The sequence below is a fragment of the Ambystoma mexicanum genome, chromosome 3q (assembly GCF_040938575.1).
Source record: "Ambystoma mexicanum isolate Mex_15411 chromosome 3q, UKY_AmexF1_1, whole genome shotgun sequence".
NCBI lineage: Eukaryota > Metazoa > Chordata > Amphibia > Caudata > Ambystomatidae > Ambystoma > Ambystoma mexicanum.
Genome location: NC_090926.1, coordinates 711,221,781 through 711,248,980, shown reverse-complemented (window position 1 = coordinate 711,248,980; position 27,200 = coordinate 711,221,781). Strand labels below are relative to the sequence as shown.

Below are 27,200 nucleotides of genomic sequence, written 5' to 3'. Positions count from 1 at the left end.
TTTGTGTATTCAGGCCATCATCTACAGTGTGGGCCGCAAAGACTGTCCTGGGACTTAGCACTGCCACCTGCTAACCTAATCAGGCAACTGCAGCTCAGGCAACGGGGCTTTGAAAGGTGTGGTGCATATGCAGATTATTCCCAGAAGAGCCCAGCAACACCTTGGAGGGGCCACGTTTCCACAACCAAGCAGGAACCCCTACAAGGCTTCCTGCCATGATACAATAACTGCTTTTGAAAATAAAGAAAAGGGTGGGAGCACTGATTTCATGTCTTGCCTATTTGATTAAACTGCTTTAATTCTAAAGTGTGGCGTATGAATGCTTCAGATGCACCTTGTTAGATTTGATTTGTTTATTAGATATACATATAGCAACAAGGCTTTGTATAACATCTGAAATATAATTCATACAATTTATAAAAGATGAGCATATGAGTCTAACCAAAATACAAAAGGTACAACATGATAAAACTATCGTAGACATTTAAAAATTTCAGCAACATGAAGATAGAATCGTGCAATAAAATATATAAGATTTATGTCATTTCCTTGCATAAAAACAGACCATAAAAAGGGTGTATCTTTCATGATGATAGCATTGTTATACGATTTAAAGTACTTTGTTCGCAGTGAGACAAGAGATTCACATTCAATAATTAAGTGATAAATGGTCTCTTTCGCTAAATTTCCACATAACCGACAAAAGGTTTAGCGATGAGTCGCAAATGTATCACCGTACCCAGGCAATAAAACCACTATTACATTAAATTTCATTAATAGATAGATACGGAGAATATGCGGACTCGGGTAGGCAGTGATATAATGCGGAGGGAAATTACGAGATATTCTCTCATTGCAGTAATCACGAGTAGAAGACATATTCCCAATATGGAGCATATTCTCCATTAATGCAGCATGGCGTAGCTTAGTTTTCAGCCATAGCTTGACATCACCAGAAATGTAATTATCAGTTTCCTCATGTAACCACTTAGTGTGCAACAGTTTTAGTAGGCCAATTATGCCTATGGGAATATTGTCATCAAAGCGTAGAAAGGCCAACATGTAAGGAGTGATGATAGTTTCCATTGAGACAGTCGATAGGCGTTGAAACAGCAATACACATTGGGCTATATAAACATTCCAGATGCCTCGGATGTTAAATTCGAGATAAAAGTATTGCACACTGACGCAATGAGGAAGACGGAATAACTTCCTTAATAGTTTGGCTTCAAAGGTGATAAACTGTCTCTAAAATCCATGACCCCAGATTGCAACTGCATAAGAAAGCATAGACACAATCTAGGCCTTGTAAATGGATAGTACAGCAGATGTACAATAACCATTGTTACGTCCAATGAATGCGCTAAGTGCACTGACATATTACATTTCTGTTGTAAGTCAGCCCAATGTAAGTCCCATTTTAATTTATTGTCAAGAATGAGACCCAAATATTTATATGATGTGACTTGTTCTATGGGTTGCGAGGATAAAGTCCATGGATGTTTTTTGGGTCTACTTTTTTGAGTGAAAACCCTGATTTTACTTTTGCCATTATTTATTTTGAGACCATTTGCGGCTGAGTAAGTGGCTAGGGCATCTAACATTAGTGGTAGGCCGGCAGGCGTATAATCAAGGAGAATAAGATCGTCTGCGTAAGCCAGCCAGCCAATGGTGACATTCTTGACTTTAATAGGGTTGGCATCATGGATTGCAAATGCATCAAACATATCGGAAAGGTAAAGGTTAAATAGAATAGCAGCAATCATACAGCCCTGTTTAACACCACAGGAGGTGGGTATGGATTTTGAGAGTCTACCAAGAGCATTTAGTCGGATACAGACAGATGTATTTTTATGCAGGAGCATCATCATCCGAAGCAAACCGGGAGGAATCCCCCAGCAATGAGTTTCCACCACAGCCGATTCCTGCACACAGTATCGAATGCTGCGGAAAAATCAATAAATGCACATTGTACATCTAATTTGCGACGTTATAAGGAGTGTTTAATAGCTGAGGTCAGATGATCAAGTTGTGTGATGTGCTTGACTTGTCTCTAAAAACGATTTGATTTGGAGGTAGTATCTTATTGTCACTTATCCATGAATTGAGTTTAAAAAGGAGCACTTTGGTGAATATTTTCGATGTAGAATCTAACATGGCTAACATACGGTAGTTAGATGGTACGTCCCAGGCTCCTTTCTTGTGGACCGTCAAGATATTGCTGGAGCGCCAAGAGGGCGGGAGAATACCATGATAACCAATATGCAAAAAAAGGGTGTGAAGAGCAGCACCCCAGAGTGGGGGCTCACTTTTAATAACAAGATTGCAAATGCCATCGGGACCGGCAGCTTGTGAAGATTTTAGGTTTTCAATGATACTTATGATGTCAAGGACAGACGCTTTACATTCCCATGAGGCATCAGGAATCGGAAAGGCAGCATTCACCGTGTCCATCGAACCAAGAGTAGATTGAACATGGGACGCCCAAGCATCCTCATTGATACAGTTTATCGGTAAATCACGTTTTTTGTTCTTTTGTAACAATTGCCATATCCCATTACTATCGCTTGACAATGCTGTATGGGCAATTTTCTGCCATAGTTATAATTCAATTGCTTTTTTGTGAGACTTTAACCAGAGTTTCTAACCATATTTAAGCGTCCTAATCTGGGCTACAATTGAAGGTTCGCAGGGCATAGCATTGTGTCGATGAACAATATGTCTGATAGACTGACGCAGATCTCTTTTAACTAGTTGGATCACATTATCATTACCAATTCTTCGAGGCAGGGACAGATTAGCTCTTTCGAAGACAGTTTTATAAAATCTTTGTACAGGGGCACTACTCTGGATTTCTTCCATTATTTTCGAGAAGTTATTGATCATATCGTCCTTGTAATTGGTATCAGATGAACAAGAGCGTATGAAGTCTGGTATGAGTAATATTCCTTGCGTTTGGCTTCCGCTATGTTATGCCTTTTCCTCAAAATACGATTTTGGCCCTGGTTAAGGCATAGCTGCCCATTTAAATCTTGGGCCGATCGAGGATTGTTGGGACACTTAGTGTCTATGAGGAGGCATAGAGGCAAATGGTCACTCTCATCACAACACGCAACACCCATGTCAACAATACATTTCATGCCTAGATGATTAGAAAATATATAATCAATTGTGGTAGCAGACTGGTCCTCACTTCTTGTGGGAGCGAGATGGGAGTCGCTCGGTGTAGAGCCATTGAGGCGTATCATATTATATAGTTGTAGTATCTGGCGCCATTTATTGCCTTGGATATTAAAGACAGGCTTAATGGCCTCTGATTTATGGGGGTCAATAGTTACATACTCAGCAATGTTCAAATCACCAATCTTGGTGTTGAAATCCCCAAGTAACCATAATGGAAAATGCTCAGAATAACGTTTTAGGGTGGCTTCAACTGATTTCAATGTTTCAGATAATGATGACATTTTTGGCGGATCGTATACATTTATGATGATAATATTCATCCCTGCATGAGAGAGTTGAGCAATTAGGACGTTAGGCGTCGATAGGGGGAGTTTGACTATGGACCAAGGGGCCTGAACAGAAATTAGGAGGCCCCCTTTGGGACGACCCAACTGGCCTTTAGTAGCTACTTCATAGACCGTACTACGATCATCAATTTGGAGTTCGACCATGACCCATGTTTCTTGAAGTGCCACAATAGAAAACATGTCTATGGTAGATAATAGACCGTCTTCATCAAATAGGTGAGAGTGACCATGGGTATTCCAAGAATAGAGAAGTTTAAGGTTGCCTGGTCAGTTGTAAGAGTCGACAAAATGTTCTATGAAAGATAAAGGCAACCATTGCCAGTAGCCAGCCGGCACATCATGCGATGGTAGTTTGCTATTATGATTGGCCACGATAGGGGCTGGACGCGGTGGTCTCTTTGCGAGATTGGTCGCAATATTTCTCTGGGAAGTAGATTTAGGGGCCTGGACATCCTTATTACCCATAGGTAGTATGTTGGGAGAAGATATAGCAGGTGGTGGTTTAGTCATAGGAATGGTGACTCTTTGGGCGATATAGCCTAATTGAAGAAGACTCTCGTCAAAACCTAAGATGTAATTTAGGGTAGCATCATTTTGAAAACAGATGTTAGGTGTGAAATGATTAGCGAGCTCAATTTGGTCCACTAGACGGATATCGTTTGAAGTTATTATGCTTGGAGGTACAATTGCTTGAAATAATTTCAATACAGCCGATCTGTTTAGTGGAATTTGAGGTAAATCAATATGAATTTGGGTCAGTTGGAGCACAGCCATTGTAGCAATCTTTTTTATTGGCGTTATGCGAGGGCAAGAGTTAAGATTATCGTCATCCAAGGTATTATTTGTGATCCATTCTTTCGGTAAGGTCGTTTGTCGAGTTTCGACAAATTTCACAGTGGGAATTTGATCCTTGTTGGTACGTGGAGTCATTTTTCGTTTAACAATACGGGGTTGGTTCTTAATGATACGTGGAATCATCTTTCGTTTGACAATTTTAGGTGCAACTGGAGTGATGGCAGAGGTGGGACAAGAAGGTACACCAGACAAAACGGGATTAGCTACAATTATGGTGGGCTCAATGTGTGAACATAGAATTTGAGAGGAGGAGGGGGAATTGTTTCGGGGGCACATGTTCAGGAGTACATTTTCAACGTGAATACAATCTTTTCGCGTACATAAATGCGTGGTGAACACGATTCAGACTTTTCCTTATCTGTTTTGGTAATGTAGTACCTGAGATCTGTGATGCAAAATTTCTGGTGGTAGGTTTATCTGAAAGGGGACAAGACATAGGGACAAACAGGACAGAGGAAGGCTTTAATTTGCAGTTATTGTCACATTTTCTCCTTAGGCTGGTATGAATCAACAATGATTGAATATCGATTTTTGATTCTAGGAGTGTACATTTTGCTAGTACATTGTACAAAAGATTTTCAAGGGCTTCATATTTATCATCCGAGGACATACTCAGGTCATCGTCACCGTCCACAAGCGTAGGACCTGGGTCAGTAACGATGGCCTGGGTGGAGTCCCTTAAAGGTGGAAAACATGATTTTGTGGATGGATTAAACATAAAAATGGGCAGGAGACTGAGCTCACATGAGTTGCGGTCAGCTTCACAAGACGTCAGCTGTCAACAAACACAGGTGAGGGAGTTTTTGTACAGGCAGTTGTAGCCAATTTTGATGGAGGGGTAAAATATAAGGGAGTGTTAGCTGGTTCCACAATCGATTGGTCAAGAGCATGACCAAGGTATTCTATTTCCATCTCCTCTAACTGAGAGACACATAGGTCAATGGGTTGCAGATTATTAGGATTAAGGGGCACTGGAGACAAAACATCGGGAGCTTCTGACACAACAGGACCTTAGATGGGAGATGCAGGCTCTAGGTGAAACCCTAGCTAAAACATTTCAGGATCAGTTTCAGTTAATGAGAGCTGACTTGAATGTCGCGCTGGGAGAGTTAAAACAGGACATGGCTCAGCTAGGGGAGAGAACAGACCTGCTGGAAAGGGGCCTGCAGGAGGTGGAAAAGGATTCGACAGCCAACGGGGAAGCTATTGATCGGCTGGTCCTGGCGACACGCAACTTAGAAGCCCAAGTGGAGGATCTCGAAAATAGATCAAGGAGGGTCAATATCAGGGTGAAGCTCCTGCCGGAATCGGTTCAGCCGGTAGATGTTCATGGACATATATGGACTCTTGCACACCGAATTGTTTACTATAATATAATTTACTGCTAGTGCGGTATAATATATAATATCAATCCGCTGCTTTTTCATTTTATTTAGTGTTGGCCACGCCCCTTTTTGCAGCATGCCACAAAGCTGAGCCTTCGCGCGCTCCTGCGCACGCCCTCCTGAGAAGTGGCTCAAAGTGGCTGTTGTCTAATCAAGGTTCGATAAAAATATAAACACTAATAACACTAATAAAACACACCAGTGCAAGTATAATGAAAAGAGATTACTGTACTAAAACCCACCCTAGATGTAAGACAGACAAGATGTGACAGACAGGAGAAAGTAGCACTTCAAGCTTAGTTTCAGGGGTGGTAGGTAAGGTACTTCCAAAAAGAACATCGGGTGTAGACATGGACAATCGTGACCTAACCATTCTCTCGGGCCCAAGTGGACCGGGGTGGGAGGCAGTTCCGTGTCACAGTACCTGAATTCAGTTTTTGTTGTGCTGACACATCCGACCCGGCTGAACTGTTGGTACAAACTAATCAGGCTCAACTGGGCATGTAGGATCACAGAGGCACTGACAGCTTGTGGGCGTTGAACAGGGTTGACGAATGCAGGTGCTTGGTGCTGTCGAATGGCAGTGGTTGAAGTGCTGCTGGTCAGGGCAGTCCAAAGAATGTTTCAACTCTGGCTGAGCCAAGTTAGGCTTTAGCCACTGACAGAGGTCGGTGAGTGACGCTGCAGCGGGTCAAGTCCACGGTGGTTGTCATGAAGTGGTGATCAAGGGCGTGTTAAGGTGCAAATAGTGAGGCAGAGGATCTTGGTCTGGCCGAGCCATGTGGTAAACTCTGGGTAGGATCAGAGAGTGACCCTCTGGAAATTCGGTTTGGTTTCCAGCGTTGAGCAGATGCTTCAGGCCTGGCAGTTGACGGGCTCTGCTAGGACGTGATTCCGTGCCAAGCTGATGGAGATGAAGTACAATCATTCAGCTGGTTCGAGGGTTGCAGATACCAGCACCAGCACCTTCCATCTCATTCAGAATGCGGGGAACACAGAGGAAACAGTTCAGAGAGGGAGACCCGGGAGATTTGCTGGTCTGGCCTTCCTTGTTGCAGTGAGGCCTTGGCAAAGGGCTCAAGGCAGGATAATCAACTTCAGGGTCTACTCTTCTGCCACAGAAATCCATTGCAGATTGGTGTGTCCTGGTCCATAGCACTGGTCACTCCCGATAGTCCCTCGGAGCGGTTAGGGTCCAGATCTGCCTTCTGTCTTGGATGATACCTTCTTTGGTGGAGTGCTTTGGCTATGCAATTGTCTCAAAGGAAGTTCAGGTGAGAGTCCACAGAATGTCTCTTCAGCCTTAAAGGATCCTTGAGGCACCAAAGGTATTATTTTGAAGGAGTGTGAGACTCCTTATTTTAATCGCATACATTCTCAGATGATTGGTCTAAAGCTAGCCTGCTTTAGGGGACCAATTGCTGTTCCTGGCTGGAGTGGACTTTGCCCCCTTGATCTTGCAACAAAAGTGCTTTGCTCCAGGGGAAGCAGAGGAGACAGGAAAGGGAAAAAGAGATAGTGAGAAACAAGATGGTAGAAGGGCTCTTCCATTTTCCAGAGCACTCCTGCCTACTCCCACCCTTGTTACCTTATTACCTCCTACTGACAACAAACAAACTTAAGACATGCATCACCCTGTTGTGAGGCTACTTCTCCTCAATGGGTGTACTTCTTTGGCTGGGCTCAAGGCTGCTGCCTGTTGTGTGATGGTCTATGTGGGAGGGGGTTACGGCACTCACAAAAAGAATCAAAGAGATTGTGGGGCCTCTGGGTGTCTGTCCTTCTGGATAGCATTATCGGCTGCCCTTCTGACCCTAATGCACATTACTTTCCGCAGCAGAGCTGGCACACTGCACCTGACACATGTGCAATATCAATTGGTTTGTGGCAGCTACGATCATAAGTATCGCCATGTAATATGACCAAACTCAGGCATAGTTTATTCTTAGAGATGACCCTGCCACCAGCAAGGGGTACTCGTGATCATCACAGTTTGTGTACGGTGTAGAGGGGGCATATCGTGAATGTCGCCCCTGTCTGCAGTGACTTTGCTATCGCCGTGGCAGACAAGTGGGCATCTTGTGACCTTTGAACCTGCTCAGTGCCAGGAGCAGAGCAGGCGCAGCCGATTAGGCTACTGATGCAGCAGGGCAGAAGTGCACTTTGCTTTTGGCATGGAGTTGCGACAAAGGGGGATCGGGTTAGTAGATTACCCCTTTGGAGAAGGAATCATCTGCATCATTATAGGTACTAAAAATCAAAAAAGGCCAGGCTTCGCACCCTTGCCAGATGCCAATTCCTCACAGTATATTAGTTCAGAAAATACCATTCTGTGTTGCCTCTCGCTGGAAAATAGTCAACATACATTGGACAAGCATGCATCCCATCTAATAAACGTATTTAGCTCTACCTAATTCTCTCCCTGTCCTGTGTCTGCAAACTCCTTTCCCGCTTTCCCTAACTCTTAATTCACCCTTGCTCATGCTACTGTTCCCGGGAAACTAAGGAATAGTGACCCCGGGTGGGGGCACAGTATGCCTCTGACAAGGAGTCATCGCTACGAAAATACCATGCTGGTGAGTTGGTACAGTACAAAAGCAGATTCAAATAATGACATATTTCTAACATGAGGATTTTGCAGGCTAGAAATATCGTTTTTCTTTAAAAAAAAACATGCCCCGTTTCCCTGCATGCCCATGGCTGGAATCTCTAACGGGAATGAGGCCAATGTGAGGGACATCTGGAGGATGTCAACACCCACCCACCTTTCTATCCAAGCCTTTCAGGCTGAATCAGTGCAGACGTCTGGTGACCCTACCAAGTTTGATGTAGAGTTGTGATAACTCAGCTCAAGCAGCACGACTGTATGCACAGGATGTGTGTTTTTTTTCTTCAGAAAAGCACCGCGCCCGTATTTGCTTTTCTCCAGTCCTGCAACTGAGGATCGCATTTCTTTAGTCAATGCTGTAATCAGGATTCACTGCAAATTACTTATAGTAATTGGTTCTATTGGAGCTTTAGATTCCATCAACGTGTTTACATTTCCAGTCTCCTTTGGCATCCTTTGTGCGTGATATTGAATGGGGGTCCTTTGCATGATTTTACCAATAATGTATTTGTTTATACAATGAACTCTTAATTTCTGTTTTTACTGAGAATCTGGCTAAATTCCACCATTATTTGATATGTTCTTCTTCGTTTTGAGTGACTCTTGGAGGCTTGAAAAGTTTGCGACACCATCCAATAACAAACTAAGTATCAATCTCAGTGGATACGCAATGGTAATATATATGGAAGTTGCATCAAAAAGAGTGTCTAACCTCTACGTCGCAGAACAACGTGCCGTCCACGATGCAGGGCGACACAAACACGTACGATGGCGATGGTGAAAATCACGATCGGAACGATGAGGAATTTTCGCGTTCTTTCTGGATCAGTCCCAACATTCTCCTGTGGTTCTGCAACACAGAGTAGACACTTTCAAACATTCGGAGTCAATTGCAAAAACGTGTATGCCAAGATAAAAACATGTAATCAATGTGTAGTGAACATTGCTGGTTGCTGGGTTACCCTCAAAACAATGTCTGCAAAATGGGAGCATTCCAGCAAATGATTACACTTAACGGAATTCCATACTATATTTTTCTCGCTGCCTAGCGTACATCATTGATGGCACACTAGTACACAAAGTCCTGCATATGGTCTAGCCCAGAGGTCTACAACCTGTCTCTTCCAGATAGTGCGGGCTACAACTCCCCGGAACATTCACCATTATCTGTGCGGGTATGTCAAAAAAGATAGCAGGCGCTCCTCTCCAAAAAGAACATTGCATGATAACATGTTGTGAGATGAGAGTTTGCAGCACACGCTTTTTACTCACTGTACTTTTCACAGATGGGAAATATCATTTGCATATCAGTCTTTGTAATATTTGCAAGGAACTCGGGGTTGGTCACCCTGAGCTACCTGGGGCAACCAGAGGTGGACTCCCTGCTCACTGTGCTCAGAGAGGCACAGCTCCACCTCACTGATGAGGTCCAACAAGGCTGAAACACGTGCATGGGGTTGCTGTTGATACTCTTGTTATCATGCCATGTTCTTTCTGGAGAGGAGCGCCTGCTACCTTTTTTGAAATATTGTCTGTGCGGGCCAGGGTCGATGGGAGTGATACTCAAATACAGGTTGCAGACCTTTGCTGAAGCCTCTGATTCGAAAAGGAAAGGCAGTGTATATGAATATTGGCCCCTCATTCACCTCATTTGTTTCCACTGAGGAAAGGTATTTCTATTTCTGGAAAGTGTCTTCTTCTCCTCCCCCAGTCCCTGAGTGCTTCTTTCTCCCTGACTCACAGGCAATTAGTGTGAAGAAAAGAAACGATCACGACAACCCTATAAACATAATCACCTGCAATGGGAAATTGTGTAGAACTGTAGCCAAATGAATGGAAGCAAACTGCTTCGGATGGTGTTACTTCATTCTGCTTGAAGGCGACACGGCAGCAGGGTATCCTATGGGATGCAGCCTCAAATGTCGTCATGCTGGTGAGAGTAACCATACCCCCTGCTCCATGGGTCATCTTTGTTCCGTGTCCTTCACTCCAGGTGTTTTGATCATCGTAGGACCATTCCACATGCCCATCCTCTCCTTTCCCAATCACCTGGCACACAATCTCCTGCTTATCTGCAGGCACAAAGATGCGAGGCGTACAGAACCCTTTTAGAAGAAACAGAAGTGCGGGTTAATACAATGCAGAGTTTGCTGCCAGTAAATGACACATCAGATATTTAAAATGCATGATGTAAAAATCCAGGGTTGTGCAACCTGTCGCTGTCCAGATGTTTTGGACTACAATTCCCATGATCCCTCACCATTGATAATGCTGGTTAGGACTGAGAGTTCTCGTCCCCAAAAGGTTGTCTGTGGTCCTCAGGAACAAATTTGGGTTTTTTGGCTTTCTGTGCATTAAGGCATGTCTAGGTGAATGCTCTAGGCCACTGGGAAGCCACACTAATAGAATATATAGGTTCCATGAGGCCAGGCATTTACTGCAGGTGCTTATGAGCGGAGCTTGTAGATTTAAAGTATCAACAAACGACTCCAAATTGTCACCAGTGTTAGCGCAGAGTCACCATGAACACTTATTTAAACTTAATTTAAGATGAAAGTTAAAAGGCATCAGAACTACATATTAAAACAAAGCACACTGTACATGGACTTTATAATATCGTTTTTTTGTTTCAACATAGAAGATATTGCAATAATCAATTTTCAGAGCCAAGCATTTGTGTCACACAGCAAATGACACACGGCTGCTAATATATCCCTCATACCTAAGCGGCCATTCTCCACTCAGTAAATGAAGTATAGACATAAATGGTTTGCATCAACCTCCTGACCTGATGTCGTATCGACATAGGTGTACCTGTCAATCACCCTTGGGTATTCAAGAACTTCCCCCAGTATCCCGATAACAACTGTCATTCCCTTTGGATCTCAGGAATTATTTTATATGATGAGTTAGAGAGAAATTAACCTAACCATCAGACAAGGGAAAGAGGTTATTAGTACTCCCACATTATCCTCTTTATGGATGACATTGCCCATCTAAAACACATGACCTGCCACTCAGGAACAGGACTTGTAGAAACGAGTCATCCGCCATGGTCAGCAGTGCAAAGCTAAGCAGGCTGTCTTCAGTCAGGACCCCCACATGGTTTGAACCCTAGTTCCAAAAATAGTATTTCCTTTATAACATCCTAAAACATACAATGACAGAGTGCCATCGGTCATGGGTGTTAAAGCCCTAGCTTTTTATGATTACAAAATGTGGGTAATAGTGTTTCTGAGAACGAGTCATATTCAAAACATTGTCCCTCACTCATAAATGCATCCATCTCGCAGCCCCTCAATACCTTTCTCAGAGAATCCCTAGACCACTCAAAGAAAGACCAATCAGAATCCCATACACCAACCTACTCTCAGTGCCCAAGGTCACAAGAGTGCAAGCTGGAGGCTTGAGGCTTCACATTCATTGCCACGACCCAGTGGAACTCCCTGCCACCCAACCTCAGAGGTATCTTATCCCACATAGCCTTCCACAAAGAGATCAAAACAAGACTGTTCATCTGAAACCTGCCAGTGTCTACCCATAAGGCTCTAAATGCATTGAATTGTCATGCCTGTACCACTCCCTCCTCTTCAAGTAACTAAGTAGTGTGTGTGTTATGCCACCTATGTAACCTGCTCCAACCTTGCTATGCCGCATGCAACCAGTAAGAAACATTGTAACCTGTAACTAAGTCACTTTCTTGTAACAGCGCTTCGATGCCCTTGGGCTGCCAGTGAGATTTATAAATGCTAATAAATAAATAATATAAATGAGAGAAATGCCTGCTAAACAGGCTCCCCTTCCTAAATATGCCATTCCAAAAGCATAGTGCATCCATGTAACCTTGTTGCACCAGTCTCCTGACATCTGCAGCTCCTGCTCTCCACTGACACATGGCGGGTGCAAATGTCACATGTACATTTCTGACAGCTGGTGTGACCCAATCTAACCACAAGTAGAAGAAGTATTGTGGCTTCTGCACCTCTGATCTAAATAATAATATTTGACTGCCTAAATTAGTATGGTGGTAGGGTCATCCCTAAAAAAAAGCCATGTCTTTCTGTGGTATGGTGACTTAATAACACACAATTAGGAAAGCCACACCAATCTGAAATGTAATTGTCAGCTTTGTGAGCTGAGGCCCAAGCTCTGCCAACGCAATGTTTATTCTACAACAAGTGGGACAACAGCCAGGATGCTGCCTTTACTGAATCTCACAGAGGGAGGATGACAACTCCACTTAGGACCTCTAAGTAGGAAGTCACCTGTTAGTCAGTGCTTCTAAAGGCAGCACATGTTTAAAACCAGCCTCACACAAGGTTCTGGCATACTAGCATTCATTTGATGTCAGCGGGCATGGTAAAGGGGTAGAGTTAGAACAGCCAGAGAGGGTTACTAGTTCTGAGAAGGGGCCACGCTATCATGCTTTTTTGCCTGGGCTATCTTCCATCCTGACCTCTCAAATTCTTCTCGGACAGGATACTCTAGGTATAATGTCAGATGGTAAGGGTCACAAGTTGCTTTTGGACTTGCTTACAAGCCTGTTTATTCTGTATTGTTGACACTCTGCCTTGGTTTAAAATAAACATATTTAAAAAAAAAAGAGGGATTGGGCTCCGTACAGCGTATGGACCAATCCCCTGTGATATTTTTGCTTTAAAAAGAAGTGATGCACTCGTTCTTTGACTCATCTGTGTACACCTTAAAGAAGAAGAATACACCGCTGAACATCTGTTCGGACTACATTCCATTCCAGAGTCCTCCACTATAGAATCGAAGGCAACAGGCATCCAGACAGAGGACAGCTTTGTCCCCTAACAAAAAACACGGTACCCGGCACGGAAAAACCCTGGTGTGAATGGCTGCTGGACCAATATTCAATTCTTCCGTGAAAATGTGAAACAATCAAATATGGACAAAGGAGATATATCTGATCTACAGGAAACATCTGTGGCTCAGTAATGATAACATTACAACAATGTAATATGAGAAGAAGGGAATAAAATAAATAAGCAAAAGGAAAATAATTTAAATATTAAACCAATTGAGAGCAGAAAGCATGCCACAGCCACAGCTCATATGGGAAATACAAATATTTTGAGCACTGAAACGCAAACATTTTACATTGAGAAAACAAAACCCACAAAAAATATGAAAAAATAAAACAAACGGAATACCAGCAATGAATACATTGGACACATGGCTGCAATTTCCTGAAAGTAATGTCAATTGCCATGTGGTGGTGGAAAAGTGTAGTAGCAAACTGGTGGCAGGGAATGATATTATTACTAATGGGCCAGAGTGTTAGGATGTAAATGATCAGACCATGGAATCCTCCGAGGAGGAGAGCCATTTGTCTAATGATGGATTTAGTGAACACAATGCTCAAAAAAAGGCAACACAATCAATCATCTTCTATGTTGGTAAATTGACATGGAAATATGGAACACTGTATCCCGACTACAAACTTCAATACATACATGCAGCAAGGTAATATGGTGGGAAAACAAGTTCGGTTTCTGGAAAAGAATACCAGCTTGGATAGTCCTTTGTTAAATTGAGCCCGATTATTATATATGTTACATCAAATTCCACAACTGTCCATAATAATATCAAATGACATTGTAACTGTGAAAATACACATTTGGAAAGCAGTATGAACTGGTCAGTTGTAACCTTTATATCACCAGTGATTTTGGCCTATATAAAACTTTTCACGTTATCAATATTGAAAATGGGGTATAAGAGCTCATGGAGCTGTACGAACTAGAGTGCAAAATGGAATCATCTGAAAAGCCGACCATTTAGATATAAGAAAGTTGCATCTCTGAAAACACAGAGTGCTGGGTAAATGACGATGACAAGCAGAATTATAACTATTGAGCCCCTCTAATGGGACCCAAACTGCAGGACTGGAATCATAAACCCCAAGCCTTTTTACAAATGGTGTCCTGGGATACATATGGACACACGTGCTTTATAAATCAAAAGGAGGGAACACTTTTGCTAAGAGATTCCTGAATATTTTTCCTACAAGAAAGAGGGTAAAAACAGGATCTCGCTCTAGATGCGTATGTTATGTTGTGTTGTAAGGCCACTGGCCATGGACTTGGAGGGCGAGGCATAGGTCCAAATAATGATTTTAATGAAGAATTGCATATACAGAGCGACGATGACAATCCAAATGATATATGTGTAACTGTAAAACGTCTAAGTTGCATCCTAAAACGATGCAGATCACCTTATATGATGCTCCTGAAAGCATCTATACTATTAGTCTCCGTTATCATAATACAAAAAATCATTCAAAGCTGGCGGAATAAATATCAGAATGAATCCATATTATTAGCCTGTGACTTTAATGCTAAATGCTGTAGACGAGGAATAGATTCTTGAAGAACAGGCTTTTGGACTGTGCACGATAACACCATTAGGGAATTAGGGGAGAGTATGGACATCTATGTTGCTGCCCTTTGAACTCCTGCTACTAATGGTTAGTGATAATACTTCATTATGAATGGTTAAAACTTGGTGTAATGGAAACGCCTTTTCAAATCTGGATTGCATATTCGCTTCGCAAGTTTTACGTGTATGAGTACACAAGTCTTACACCATTACCTGTAAAGATATGAGAGATCATGCACCATTTCAATCTCTATAGAAGATTTGCTAGTGGCGGAAGGTCAGGGGAGGCTACTTGTGAAACACGATTATATGGTGCCAAAATAATGCAGAAAAATAAATACTGTTTTAGTGTAAAGTCGGGGATCCCCTACCATACTATTATAGAATAGTGGCTGGAATACCGGCTGGATCCTACATAAATGAATAAAAGACCATCCCAATGAATTACGTAGCTATAACTATATGTCCAAATATGGTGCAAAATATGATGGTCAAATTCATGAAAAAAAGAAAGAATCACGAAAACGTATGATCAAATTGCAAAAAATAAAACACTCTCCCCAAACAGTAAATATGCGAGTATTAGAACAATACGCTGTAAATATAGACATTGGATAAGAAATGTAAATGCACACTACACACAGCAAACTGGAGAGCTTTATTTATAATCTTCAAGCACACGATTCAAAGAAATGTTGTTTTCTGTATCATAAATACTTTTCTGATCAGAAACCAAAAGCAGTTTGCAGCACCTGAAGAGGTATGGTGCGCGCTCATTAAAAGAAATATTGGTTAGATAGCTCACAAACTTCCAATATCTTTATAGACAATACGAAAAAAGATGCAATAACTTTTGAAATTGAGGACATTTTGGTCAAGATACAAAAACTTAAACATCAATGTACCCTGGACCTCATGGATTAGCAAACATTGGGCCTCATTACAACTCCGGCAGTAGCCATGCTGGTAAAAACCGCAGGCTGCCGTCGTAGTTGTGTTTTTTTACGGCACCTGGCTTCACAGAAACACTCGGGTGTTACGACCCCAGTGTTCCTGAAAGTCAGGCGCCAGAAAAATGTCAATCCCCATTCCCATTTGAGTCCCACAGGACTCAAATGGGAATGATGTTAGCACCGCCTTGAAAGTCTGCGAGCGGGTGCCGTTGCACCCGCCAGGTCAGACCTGATGGGCGCAAGGGCATCCGGCCCGCAAACTTGTACTTTGCCGGTCTGGCAACAAGGGTGCCGGTAAGCCTACTGGCACCGTTGTTACCGGACTGGCCGGGTCGTAATGATGCCCATTGTCTTGAAAATCCATTGATTTGGGCTGAGATATTAAAAGCTTTGTGTGAGAGAATAATAAGAACTGCAGATGTTCCTGATAATTGGCGTTCATCGATTCTAGTTCCTATTCACAAGAAGGGAAGCTACGCTGAAACCAAAAACCTGTGTCTTCTTACCTTGACAGACACAAGTAGCAAGATGTTTGCCTCCTTTTCATATCAACGACTGTTGGCATGGGCAGATTCATTGGACATGATAAAGTGGCAACAAATAGGCTTTTGTAGGGGAAGTAGTACGATCTTTGGACTATGGGCAATGTGCTTGTTGACATTGGATGCAAGGGCATTTTACCGTGCCCCTTGTATTTATGATATATAGATTACACAGCCACATGTGACTGTGTAGTCAGAAACAGGTTATGGAGCAAATTGAAACAATGGGGAATAGAGCCTACACGATTGTACTATATTCAGTTATTATATGCTGATAGTACTGTACAAGTAAGAACATCTCAAATGTTTTTTTAACTAACCTTATTGTCACACACATCAGCTTAAAACAGGGCTGTGTGCTTTCCCCGCTCCTACATAACCTCTACGTAGCCAATCTTGATGCCTACCAACGGAAATGTAATAATTTCCCACTGAAACTAGCAGGAGTCTTGATTCCCTGGATCTGTTATGCAGATGATACAATCCTTATGTGCTCGATTACTGCCCTCCAAAAATATTCCCAAGTGAATGGTTTAAAAATAAATCAAAATAAATGCAAATTGGCAAACAAAAATGGACTCTTAAATATACTTGGGATTTGTAGGGATATCTGGGGGCGGTGAGGCACAGGGGTACATATTTAAGTAGTGGTAGGGGGGTTCATGTAGAAATACAAACATTCATCATGAATGAAATGCACAGATTCTGGCAGTGAGCACAGGTTTTAAATATGCTATAGATCAGGTTAACATGTCAATTGTCCGGCTTGCACTATATATAAAAACACTAATATGAGCTAACAACCCCTTCCCAATAACTTATAACCTGTCATTAACACACTGGTGCAAATGGGCTCAGATGAAATGACTTCAAAATGAGTGCTCTTCTGCAATGGAGTTAAAACGTGCAAGCAGTTATTGGCTGTGTGATTTCATTCAGCATGGCACAAACTGTGAAGATGGAATGTGCCCAGTTGAAAAACACCATTGTGTGTGCAGAAAGCAATTGTAGCAGCTATGTTAGCAAAACTATTGTGTTGACGGGAAAAGTACTGGACTGTACGGAGGAGGTGAAGCGAGGGGAAGGATTATTCTTGAGTGACAGTAGGAGGCTTTACAAGTGGCAGAGAGAGGGTGTGAGTTCAGACTGGCAGACCGGCAGGCTGACTTGGAGACAGATGTGCATGAGTGACTTGGGAAGCAAGAGATCCTCTGCCGGGAGCTGGCGACAATCCAGTGCTGGGAGCTGCTAGGATTGTGACCCTCCTTATTGGTGGACAGCCAAGAGAGAGGGATTTCCCACAGCCAGCAGTGAACAGAATCTCATACAGTTCTAGGTAATTATGGTTTAAGTGAGGTGATTCTGGAAGTGCCTGTTCTTCAGTCAGTCAGGGGGGACTCATTCCATATGCAATGTTTCCATGTCAAAATTGAATGTGGTTCTGAATTTACAAGGTTTCGTTTTTTATAGTTGGATTCATAAAGTGTAATTCCTGCCAAGTCCTGTACTCAAGGTCGGGGTGAAGGGCTTCTTGCAGTTCATATCTATTCTTGAGATGTCCCGTTTTCAATGGTTGTTTTTTTCCATGTTCACACTGGCAAATGCGCTCCACGCGGAGCTGTTATCATGTGTAATTGGTAAGTTATCTGTCATGATAAAGACACAGTATAAAGATCACTTCATGTCCTGATGCATTTTGTGACCTCTCGTTATTCTATTTAATGTGCAAACACAGACAAGTACGTGATGGGGAATGCTTTAATGGGAATGATTTGATGGGAATTCTATAGTTAGAAAGTGAGTGAGTGTTCAGTATTTATGTTGCGTGCCTACTACTGTGCAGATCTGCCATCAAGGCATTTTCGTCAGCATCGTAGATAAGTTGCTGAGAAAAAGTGATATTGTCACATGATAAGTGTAATAAATCCAAAAGCTGATATTGTGAAAGACCCCGGGAAAAAGGACAGGTGTTAGGATATGATATGATATGGCATTTATACCGCGCCTATACACAAGTGTTTCGAGGATGAAATATGTTCTGAGGGAAGCGTTAGCACTATACATAGGGACGTCACCAATGCATCACTATAATAATATTATGCCATAATAAGATACCACGATCTGTCACAATAACAAAATACCCAAGACTAGTAGCTCCTCCAGAAAATATATCCAACAGATTGCCTACTAAGTCTCGACCTACTGCTCAGTACTATAGGCAATATTTCACTGGTCCAGTTTGCTCAAAATGGCAACTATTAAACAACTACATAAATCATAGATGTGGTGGTTCCGCTTAAGGCAAACTTGAAGCCTATAAGAAGGGATTAGTCCCAGGTATAATGTATGGTTTGGAAACACTCAAACCCAAATATGTTGCATGGCTAGGTTGTTTATAGTGGAAAGTATTGCGCACAATGCTTGGCTTACCAAAATCAGTACCTGTTGAGGCAATTTGTTTATAGCTTTGCATCCCTTCTTTGATGTCGTTATGGAAGATTGCACAATCTAAGTTCTATTTAAAGATTACATATGGAGAAGATAAGAAATGTACCGTGTTTTTGTATTTTGCCAAGAACATTCATTATAGACAAAGGAATGATGCAATATTGGGTCTTGTGGAGACACATTTAAGGGAAATATAACTTTCTATCCTTGAGGAGTCGGACACTGGAAGGTTCCATGAAGACCTTAAACAGAAAACTATGTTAACGGACTGTATAGAGCCAGTAGCAAAATTAGCTATTAGGAAAAGATATGTTTTGTATTAGACACAGGGCCATTTGATAAATCAACCTAGAGGTTATCTATTGAAGCCAACAAATGTATCCCTAAATCGGTTTATTTTGTAACTGTGAATTATTATTCTTCGAGTTAATGAATGTATAGGAGCATGGTCCAAAACACCATTAGAAGAACAGAAGTGCAGTCTCTATAAAAGCCGTGTAGAAACTTCTAGACATACTCTGACAAATTGTGTTGAACGTATGTCACAATATCAAACAAGATATGATCAATATTGTCTCAATTTAGTTTGTTACTACTGACAAATGTTGGTCTACAATATATTCTGCAGACTCTTTCGTAATTACTGGAGGGGCATATTATGTGTGGAAAATAGCGGTTAAGAAATTATCTACAACACAGATGTGATGTTGACGTTAGGGAAATATGGATTGTTTCTTTTATATCGAATTTGGAAAGTACGATGATGAAAATGTATCTTTCATATATAATGTATACATTATTGTTTTAATTGTACAATCTTTTTATGTGTAGTGCAAAAGGCATACATACTTAATACATTAAAAACAAGAAAAGGAAATGACCAATATCTCAGTTGGATGTACTGGAAGCAGGGCCCTGACACTGGAGGTGGAGGAATGCTTGGAGGTGCCAGCCAAGCCCCCTTTAATGGGAGTGGATCAAAAGCACCCACCGTTTGCTAAAGCCATTGGGTTGGGACTCACAGCAGCCACAGGAGATTTAGAGTAACTGCTTATAATTGGGCTGTGGTCAGTATGTGCTGACATTATTTAATGAGCAGGTGATAGCTACCACAATTCTTTAACATCCTGTACATTGGAGTAACTTTGCTGAACATGTTGGGGGGGGGGGGGCATTGCATCTAAAGAAAAGGTGCCCCAGCCAAATGAATTGGGACACAATGGTGTGCCATGAAAGTTGGGGGGGACAAACACTCCTGCCCCTCCCCCCTAAAATTACGCCCATGATCCTCTACTTCTTCAGTAAGAGATATGAATACTGGTATTATGAAAAGATCTGGACAAAGCCCAATGCAGACAAAGTTTACAATCAATACTGACCTGGATGATTATTTAGGCAAACGCATCCTACAGAAGTCCACTCTAAATGGTCTCAGAGTTAGGTGCAGGCCTAGGATATTTCTAAGAGATGTGATGTACGACAAACTAGCACTCAGCACAGAATGTCATGCTGAAGCATTTAAACCTGTAGAGTACATCAACCTGCGCCAAAGAGACGTTGAACATGTAGCAAAAAAATAATCTTAGTACGGCACAATGCCAAAATCAGACCACATTTAGAATATCATGCATTGGATTATTTGTGGATATTTTTAGAAACAGAAAATACAATTTTTCTTAAAAAAAAGTGTTGACTTTTCTTTTAATTGAAAAATAATGTTTTTTGACAGGAGCATGCTTAATGATAGGCTGCAAAGTGATTGAAGGATAGGAAGAGTTATGATGAAAGCCAATCCAATTGGGCTAATTTACCTTGAACAAAATGTGGTTTACACGGTTTGATTGCCTTGCATATTTATAATCTGTTCTATAACGCTTTAGCCAGGAACCTGTTCAGTCATAAGAGAAATGAGAGATTTTGAGGCCTCTCACTTAGACTGGAAAGAAAGAAGTCTAACTACGCTGCCAGGAAAATGCCATTCTCACTGTAACCAGCTACACTGTGGAAACACCTTCCTTCCGAGGTGGTACTTGCTTCCTCTATCATAGAGGCATGACACTGATTAACTTACTCTTCTTTAATCCATACCTAAGGTTGTGCTCAGAGAACATGATAGTGGATAGTGTTGCATAGAATGATAATAACTTGTCTGAATAAAGCACTTTCTGCTATAGATTTCCCTGTAAACATTCCACAGATTAATGATTCTCTTTTTCTTCCTCCCAGAAGAAAAGAAGGCTGTTACCAGCAGGTCACACACAGCTCTCTGCAGCATGTGTTATCCCTTTGAGCTATCTCACAGGCATGTGGGATGAATGTCGTGCTCTCTCAGTGGGAAGAGAATGTATCCTGCCATTACCTCTGACAGGCTGCTGCAAAGCGTATCCGAACGGGTGAGAACCTATTGCAGAGCATGCCCCCATGCTACTAAAAAGAAGTGCTAGTCAGAAGCAATGGAATGGACGTGGTGCCCACCTCCTGTGGATGTGATAAGCCTCCAGAAATACACATAGCACTTCAAGGGACAATGCTCAGGCCCTACTTACTCTTCACTGTAGAATGGTATGTCTCAAGGACCTTTCGTTATCTGCTCTGTGTCAATCCCAAGGCTAATTATAAATGAGATCAGCGTTCACATATAGGCCATAGATATGTAAGTAAGAATAACGAAAACATATGATGGGCCATTGCGGTTTCAATCTTTCTTCATGAGTACATCCTGTCCTACAAAGGATTGGTTTCTTCGCTTGATGTCATACCTGTGTTTGGTTATGTACAACCTCTGTGTGAATTTGTACTATTTATTGTACATTTTTAAATTCTTCCTTGTGGTTACTGGTATGAACCAAATTACTAGGGTGACATAATAACATTTATTGAATATAAAGTGTTATTTTGACAGACCAAATACCAACACATATTAAAAGGAGATCATTGCATGTAAATCACTATGGAAAACATGTCTTCACTCACCTGTGACAGTCAGGTTGATTTTTGTTGGCGCTATATAGCCCTGGGTGGTTTCCACATACAATGTATACATATTTTCATCAGAGAACGAGATATTATTCAGCTGCACAATGACTTTGGACTTGTCATTTGGCATTCTCGCAAGAACCTCCACTCGTATTTTTGGATCACTGCTGTTGGTCTCTCCATTCTCGATTTCCCAAACGCTCACTGGGTGATCATGTTCTCTGGACACCCACACACGCTCTATCACATCATTGGCACTACAGTGAATCTCGGCGCTCCTCTGGCACCTTGCAGACACCGTTAGGTTGCAGGAGATTGGCGTTGCTGCTGAGAGAAGTGAAACATCTGATCAAAGGGGCGAGGGGTTCTGAGGCACCAAACATAAACTACAGTGGCATACTGGCGTCATCATTAGGGCACTCTGTCTAGCATCCCTATAAAAGCTGCAATTCTTTCTCAAGCAACTCCATAGCCTCATGTCACTTAGTGTAATCTTCTATTTTAATAAATGCATCTTAATGAGGTGCCCAGAATTATATGGCATGGCACAGACACTCCTATTATACACTTCCCTTTGTTAATTTTTAAATTGCAGAAAGAAAAATACAGATATCTGAACATCTACAGCCAGTGGTCGAAGTGAGCGGGAGAGGTATTCCACTACATTTATTTTTTACTGGTAACAGCTCCACTACTTTTTGGAACCTATGTTCACCATTCCCGGAACTGTTCTTTGTGAAGTTAAAGCACACTTCTCCATTTGTCCACCAGATATAAGTTACAGCTAAACTGAAATCTGTTTCAACTCAACCAGCATGACTGCACGCCTTGACAAAATGTGTTGCGTGTTGCTCCCTTCCTTCCTACTCTGTCTCCCACCAGAATCACAGTCTCACTACTTTTCTGGTACACTTCTATCACTGTGTACGGATCCCATAATCGCAACAACCGGATTCTCCTCCTACACTCCAGTCCTCTACCAATGGGATGCTGTTCTTCTTTAGACAAGTCCCTGGAGATTGGCAGTTAGTTCAATTTTCTTGCTGCTCTCACTGAAGCCTGCTCCTCTAATTGGTTTTGCTCATTAATTGTTTTCATTCTGAAGCACGATAGGTTAAGGGTTCTGTCGATTAGGGGACTCTTTCTTTGTCTGTTTTGCATACAGGTAAACTGCTTCCCTTTCAGTACTAATCGTAAATAAAGCAGTTCTTGCCCTCAGGTTCTGTTACGACCGGTTGATCTGGGATGATGAACTTGCAGTTATAGGAGCACTCATTATTCTGAAATCTCTGAATAGATCTGCTCCGCTAGTGTTTGTTTGGTCTCCGTGTTCCTCTTAATGGGCGGGCATGCAAAGTAGAAACATTGCTGTATATTTGTTTACTTGGGCAAGCGGTGCGCCTGGTTTGACAACTGTGAATGGAATGAAGGCGTTCCTCAGGTGTGTCATCCTCGGAACTGATGTAAGATTAAAGGGCCTTATAGTCACCGCCAGGAAGCTGTGCTCATGAAGGCAACAGTCTACCATGTTAGTTTTCCAGCATGGAGAAACAGAGCACTAAAGAGAAGTGACTGGTTTTGCGGTCGTGGTAGAGAGGAGGGTTGGAAGAAGGATTCCACTACCTCAATGTTGGAGGCCAACTCAAGACTGTAGCCTTTAATGTAAGTTTCCTGGTGCACAGGACCATATACTCCTTGATGGATGCACTTTCAATAAGAAGATTTGGGAGTCCATGGCAGGGCAAAGGCCTCTCTCACAGGTGTCAGCATGATTATCATCCCAATACTAATCTAAATTAATGTGTTGGTGATGTGGGGCATCCACTTCATTGTGTAAATCTGACAAAAAAGAGGATTCACTTTGGGGGATAGCCTGCTGAGCAGCAACGAAGATGGCAGCCTATGTGCGAGCTCTGGCAAGATCCTGAATGCATTAAAATCCCATTTGGTGCTCATTACTTAGCACAAAACACCATAAGGAGGTGGTGGAATGTGCCTAGCATAATGGGACCGAACCACAGCCTGACCCGATCCTGCAGGTGGCAGCAGGCGGGCACATAGCAGCTGGCGCACAAGAGGAGTGACTCTGCCCAGAGAGGGCAGCAGGGTCCCCTGAGTGAGCTGTGACTACAGGCCGTGGTGAGGTGTGGCCTGTGGAGGCAGGAGTAGCAGAGTCCATGTATGGTGGACTGTATGCCACCAGGGTTTGTCCCCCTGTGTAGCCCGATCAGTCTGCTGGTCACATCACTTTTATATGGTACATGGTTCATCACCCCGACCCCTGCACTTGTCCCCCCTCCACCTGCCTGTGCACTTGTACAATCGGAATGCACCATGCCTTGAAGATCATCTATCTGTTTTTCCCTTGTCTCCCCTTCTTGCATGGTGGTGCCTCAATGCACTTAGAAAAACTGTAGAATTGTGGTCAGACCTAGTTGCTGTTATCTACACTGTTAATTGTAGTATATGCACCTGTTCCATGCACCCACTCTGCCTGTGCAAACTTGTATTATTCAGAAATTGAAGGGCTCTGAATGACTGTTGTTTTTAGCCCTTGTTCCCACCCTCCTTGAGTGCTTTGAAAAACTTGCTGTGTGTATAGGCACTTTACAAATAAACAATACCAAGGCATACCATTTACTTGAATAGACCTTTGTAAACAGACACATCACCATGAATATATTTGGCTTACACTAAGCGCCCATCCACTATGGAATGAAACATTAATGAGGACTCTGCATAAAGCTTTAATTTGATAAAATAAAATAGAATCATAATATCCCTTCCTACCTAAATCCCTCTACTTCTTGTTCATCATAAATTAACATCCCCACTTAATGGACATGTCAGAATCTCAAACCACGTTCTACAAAACTCAATTGAAATACCTGTTACTTAATGTTCCTGCATGTAAATAACTTGTAAAGAGGAAAATGTCTGTTTAACAAGTTTGTTTACTAGATTCCCTTCAATGGTGCTTGTTTTACATTATGTTGTAAATGTGTTCCTTTCTCATTTTGAATGAACAACTTAAAGGTGGAAAAATGTGTAGAGTATAATTACACTTTACCTTTTGTCTTGGATGGTTCAGTGCCAGTAACAGATTTCTGCTTAGTGAAGTAACCAGAAAATGCTTTCAATTTACGTTCTTCTTCTAGGTATGGACACAGTGTGATACCCTTTTGACTCCCAGAATACATGTTCTCTGTCTGATCATTGCACAGAAAAGGAGGGAGGGGACACACCAGCATACATACCAGAGGCCCTCCCTATTCAATCAAATCATTGATTCCAGAAGCATATCAACTTCTAAAATAGTTCTTAATTTTTCAATAGGTCTAGTTAATGCAAATTCCTGCCACCTCAGTATTTTGACTAATACAATGGGCTGGGATTATTTAATATATTTCCATTTAGAGTATCCCGTTCATAATATACTTACATATGAGTTTCTTTTGGCTGTCTCACTTTCGGAATAGGTGGTCATCAGTCAGCAAGTTTGGGTCTTTCCCTCCACAGCCTGGAACCCCCCTCTTTCTGTATTGGACCTGTCTGCTGTCTTTCCCACTGAAGAAGGTCAGTGAGTGAGCAAGTAGTGAGTGAGCAAGTGAGTATCTCCCAGAATCTAAGGGTTTGGACTTTTATCCATAGGAAACCCCTTCCTTCAGACGTGTGTATAATTTCTGTAACCAAATTGGCCAATATATGTGATTAGACACTGTTCCAAAAATGACATCACACTACACCATCCCTTTTGTTTTCATTGGGCATATTATTGAAGCAGTCTGATGGAAGCGTTAGCAGCTGAATACTGCATCATGTACTGACACAATATTTTAGCATGTTAGCGAGATAGCATGTTTCTAGCCCATCATTAAGAGGTATTGTACTGTGCTGATAACTGGTTAACACCTCAAATGTCTTGCATTTGACCAAATAGAATTGTGTACCCGCATACTGTCATTGTATAGGCATACAGTTGATATACATCCCCGTTGTACTCCTGCTACTCACTATTACAGCTAACCCCAGTGTTCAATTTTGCATTCCAATCCCCACGGTACTGTCATTGTACTACCCAATTGCATGTTGCTCCCTATTGCACCTCGGATGCTCCCCATTCCGCCTTAAGTTATTACCCAACTTGGCACCGTAGCACCTTTGTACCGCAACTGCTCCATGGTGCTCATGGCACTGCTTAATAGCATTTCAGCGCCTCCTTGTATTTCTTACTGCTAGCCATTATACCAATCATTGTTTCTGAGCAGCTCCAGCACCTTTACTGACTATTCAGCACAACAGGGACAAACATAACTATCTAGTTGTAATACATTACTGCGGATACCTCACTAGCTGAACCGAGAAAATAATTCAGCATACCCAGCCACAGGAATTGTACCCTGTCTATTGTATATTACCTTGCCTAAATTAGCATTTACTCAGAGCGGTGCAGCACATAGCCCACTGTTCCATACCTAGCCTGGTACTGCTTGCACCCACTGCACCTATCCAAACATAGTGGGATCAACTAGAATCTACCACTGCTTAGTACTGTACCTCTATGCTCTTTTTTGAGATCCCTCCTACTTGTCTAGCGTTTTGCTCGCTCACCATGGTGGCCTTAAGGAGAGTAATGTTCACGATTATCCTACCCTTATTTCATGCCATAACACTTACTAATTTCCTACCTGACTTGCAGTTTGATGCTCCACCAGACATTTTGCATCCAGTCACCACTACCACTGAACTTCCACTCTCCCCTGCAGAATGGGTCACCCGCTTTGCCTCCCCACCAACACCTCTGGTTCCTTGCCCTCTCTATACAAGAAACACAAAACTAGCCTTACGCCTCTGCTACAGGACCTTGACCCACAGAGTACTTACCCCACACGTTCCCATCGAGCCACTAATTCCTCAAACCCCTACTCCTCCTCCCGTGCTAACTAGCCCACAGAGTGACACCAGCCCTACCTTGCACCACAACCCCCCACAAGGAGCCCAAGTCACTCCTAGCCCAACCATCAAGTGAGCTCTTGTTAACACACGCTCCTGACATTGCAGACCTGATCAACTCCAACCCTCCGGATTTTCTTGCTGCTACAGAAACTTGGTTACACCCCACTGCAGGCCCTACCTTATCTCTTGCCATACCTGAGAACTATACAATCATTTGTTTAGACAGAAACACTGGGAAAGTGGGTGGAGTGGCTTTCATAGCCAATTTCCAATTGAACTTCAGAGAAATCCCGAATCTAGGACTACCTTCAGCAGAACTCTTATCAGTCAAACTCTCACTCTCTGACACCCTCACTATCCTTCTTCACCTCATCTATAGACCTCCAGGCACCATATTCTCCTTTGAGGAAGACATCACCAACCTCTTAACCTCAAATACTAAACCAGGCTCACAAATTATTTTACTGGGCGACCTTAATCTAGGTCTTCATGACCCCAACAATACTAGTGCATCTATGCTGCACAACACTATCACACAACTA

At 42.3% G+C, this 27,200-nt stretch overlaps 1 protein-coding gene across 5 annotated transcripts in view; it reads right to left on the bottom strand.

Moving 5' to 3' along the window:
- The window catches only part of LOC138582897 (uncharacterized), a 328,003-nt gene that overhangs the window by 29,874 nt on the left and 270,929 nt on the right, over nucleotides 1-27,200 (bottom strand). For 3 of the 5 annotated variants that reach the window (XM_069654617.1, XM_069654618.1, XM_069654616.1), the window contains 3 exons: nucleotides 21,700-22,029; nucleotides 10,175-10,483; nucleotides 9,091-9,228 (listed from right to left, as the gene is read on the bottom strand). In XM_069654617.1, coding sequence (XP_069510718.1) covers nucleotides 9,091-9,228; nucleotides 10,175-10,483; nucleotides 21,700-22,029 — 777 coding nt within the window. The remainder of the gene's footprint in view (nucleotides 1-9,090; nucleotides 9,229-10,174; nucleotides 10,484-21,699; nucleotides 22,030-27,200) is intronic. The other 2 variants (XM_069654620.1, XM_069654619.1) reach the window with 1 other exon arrangement.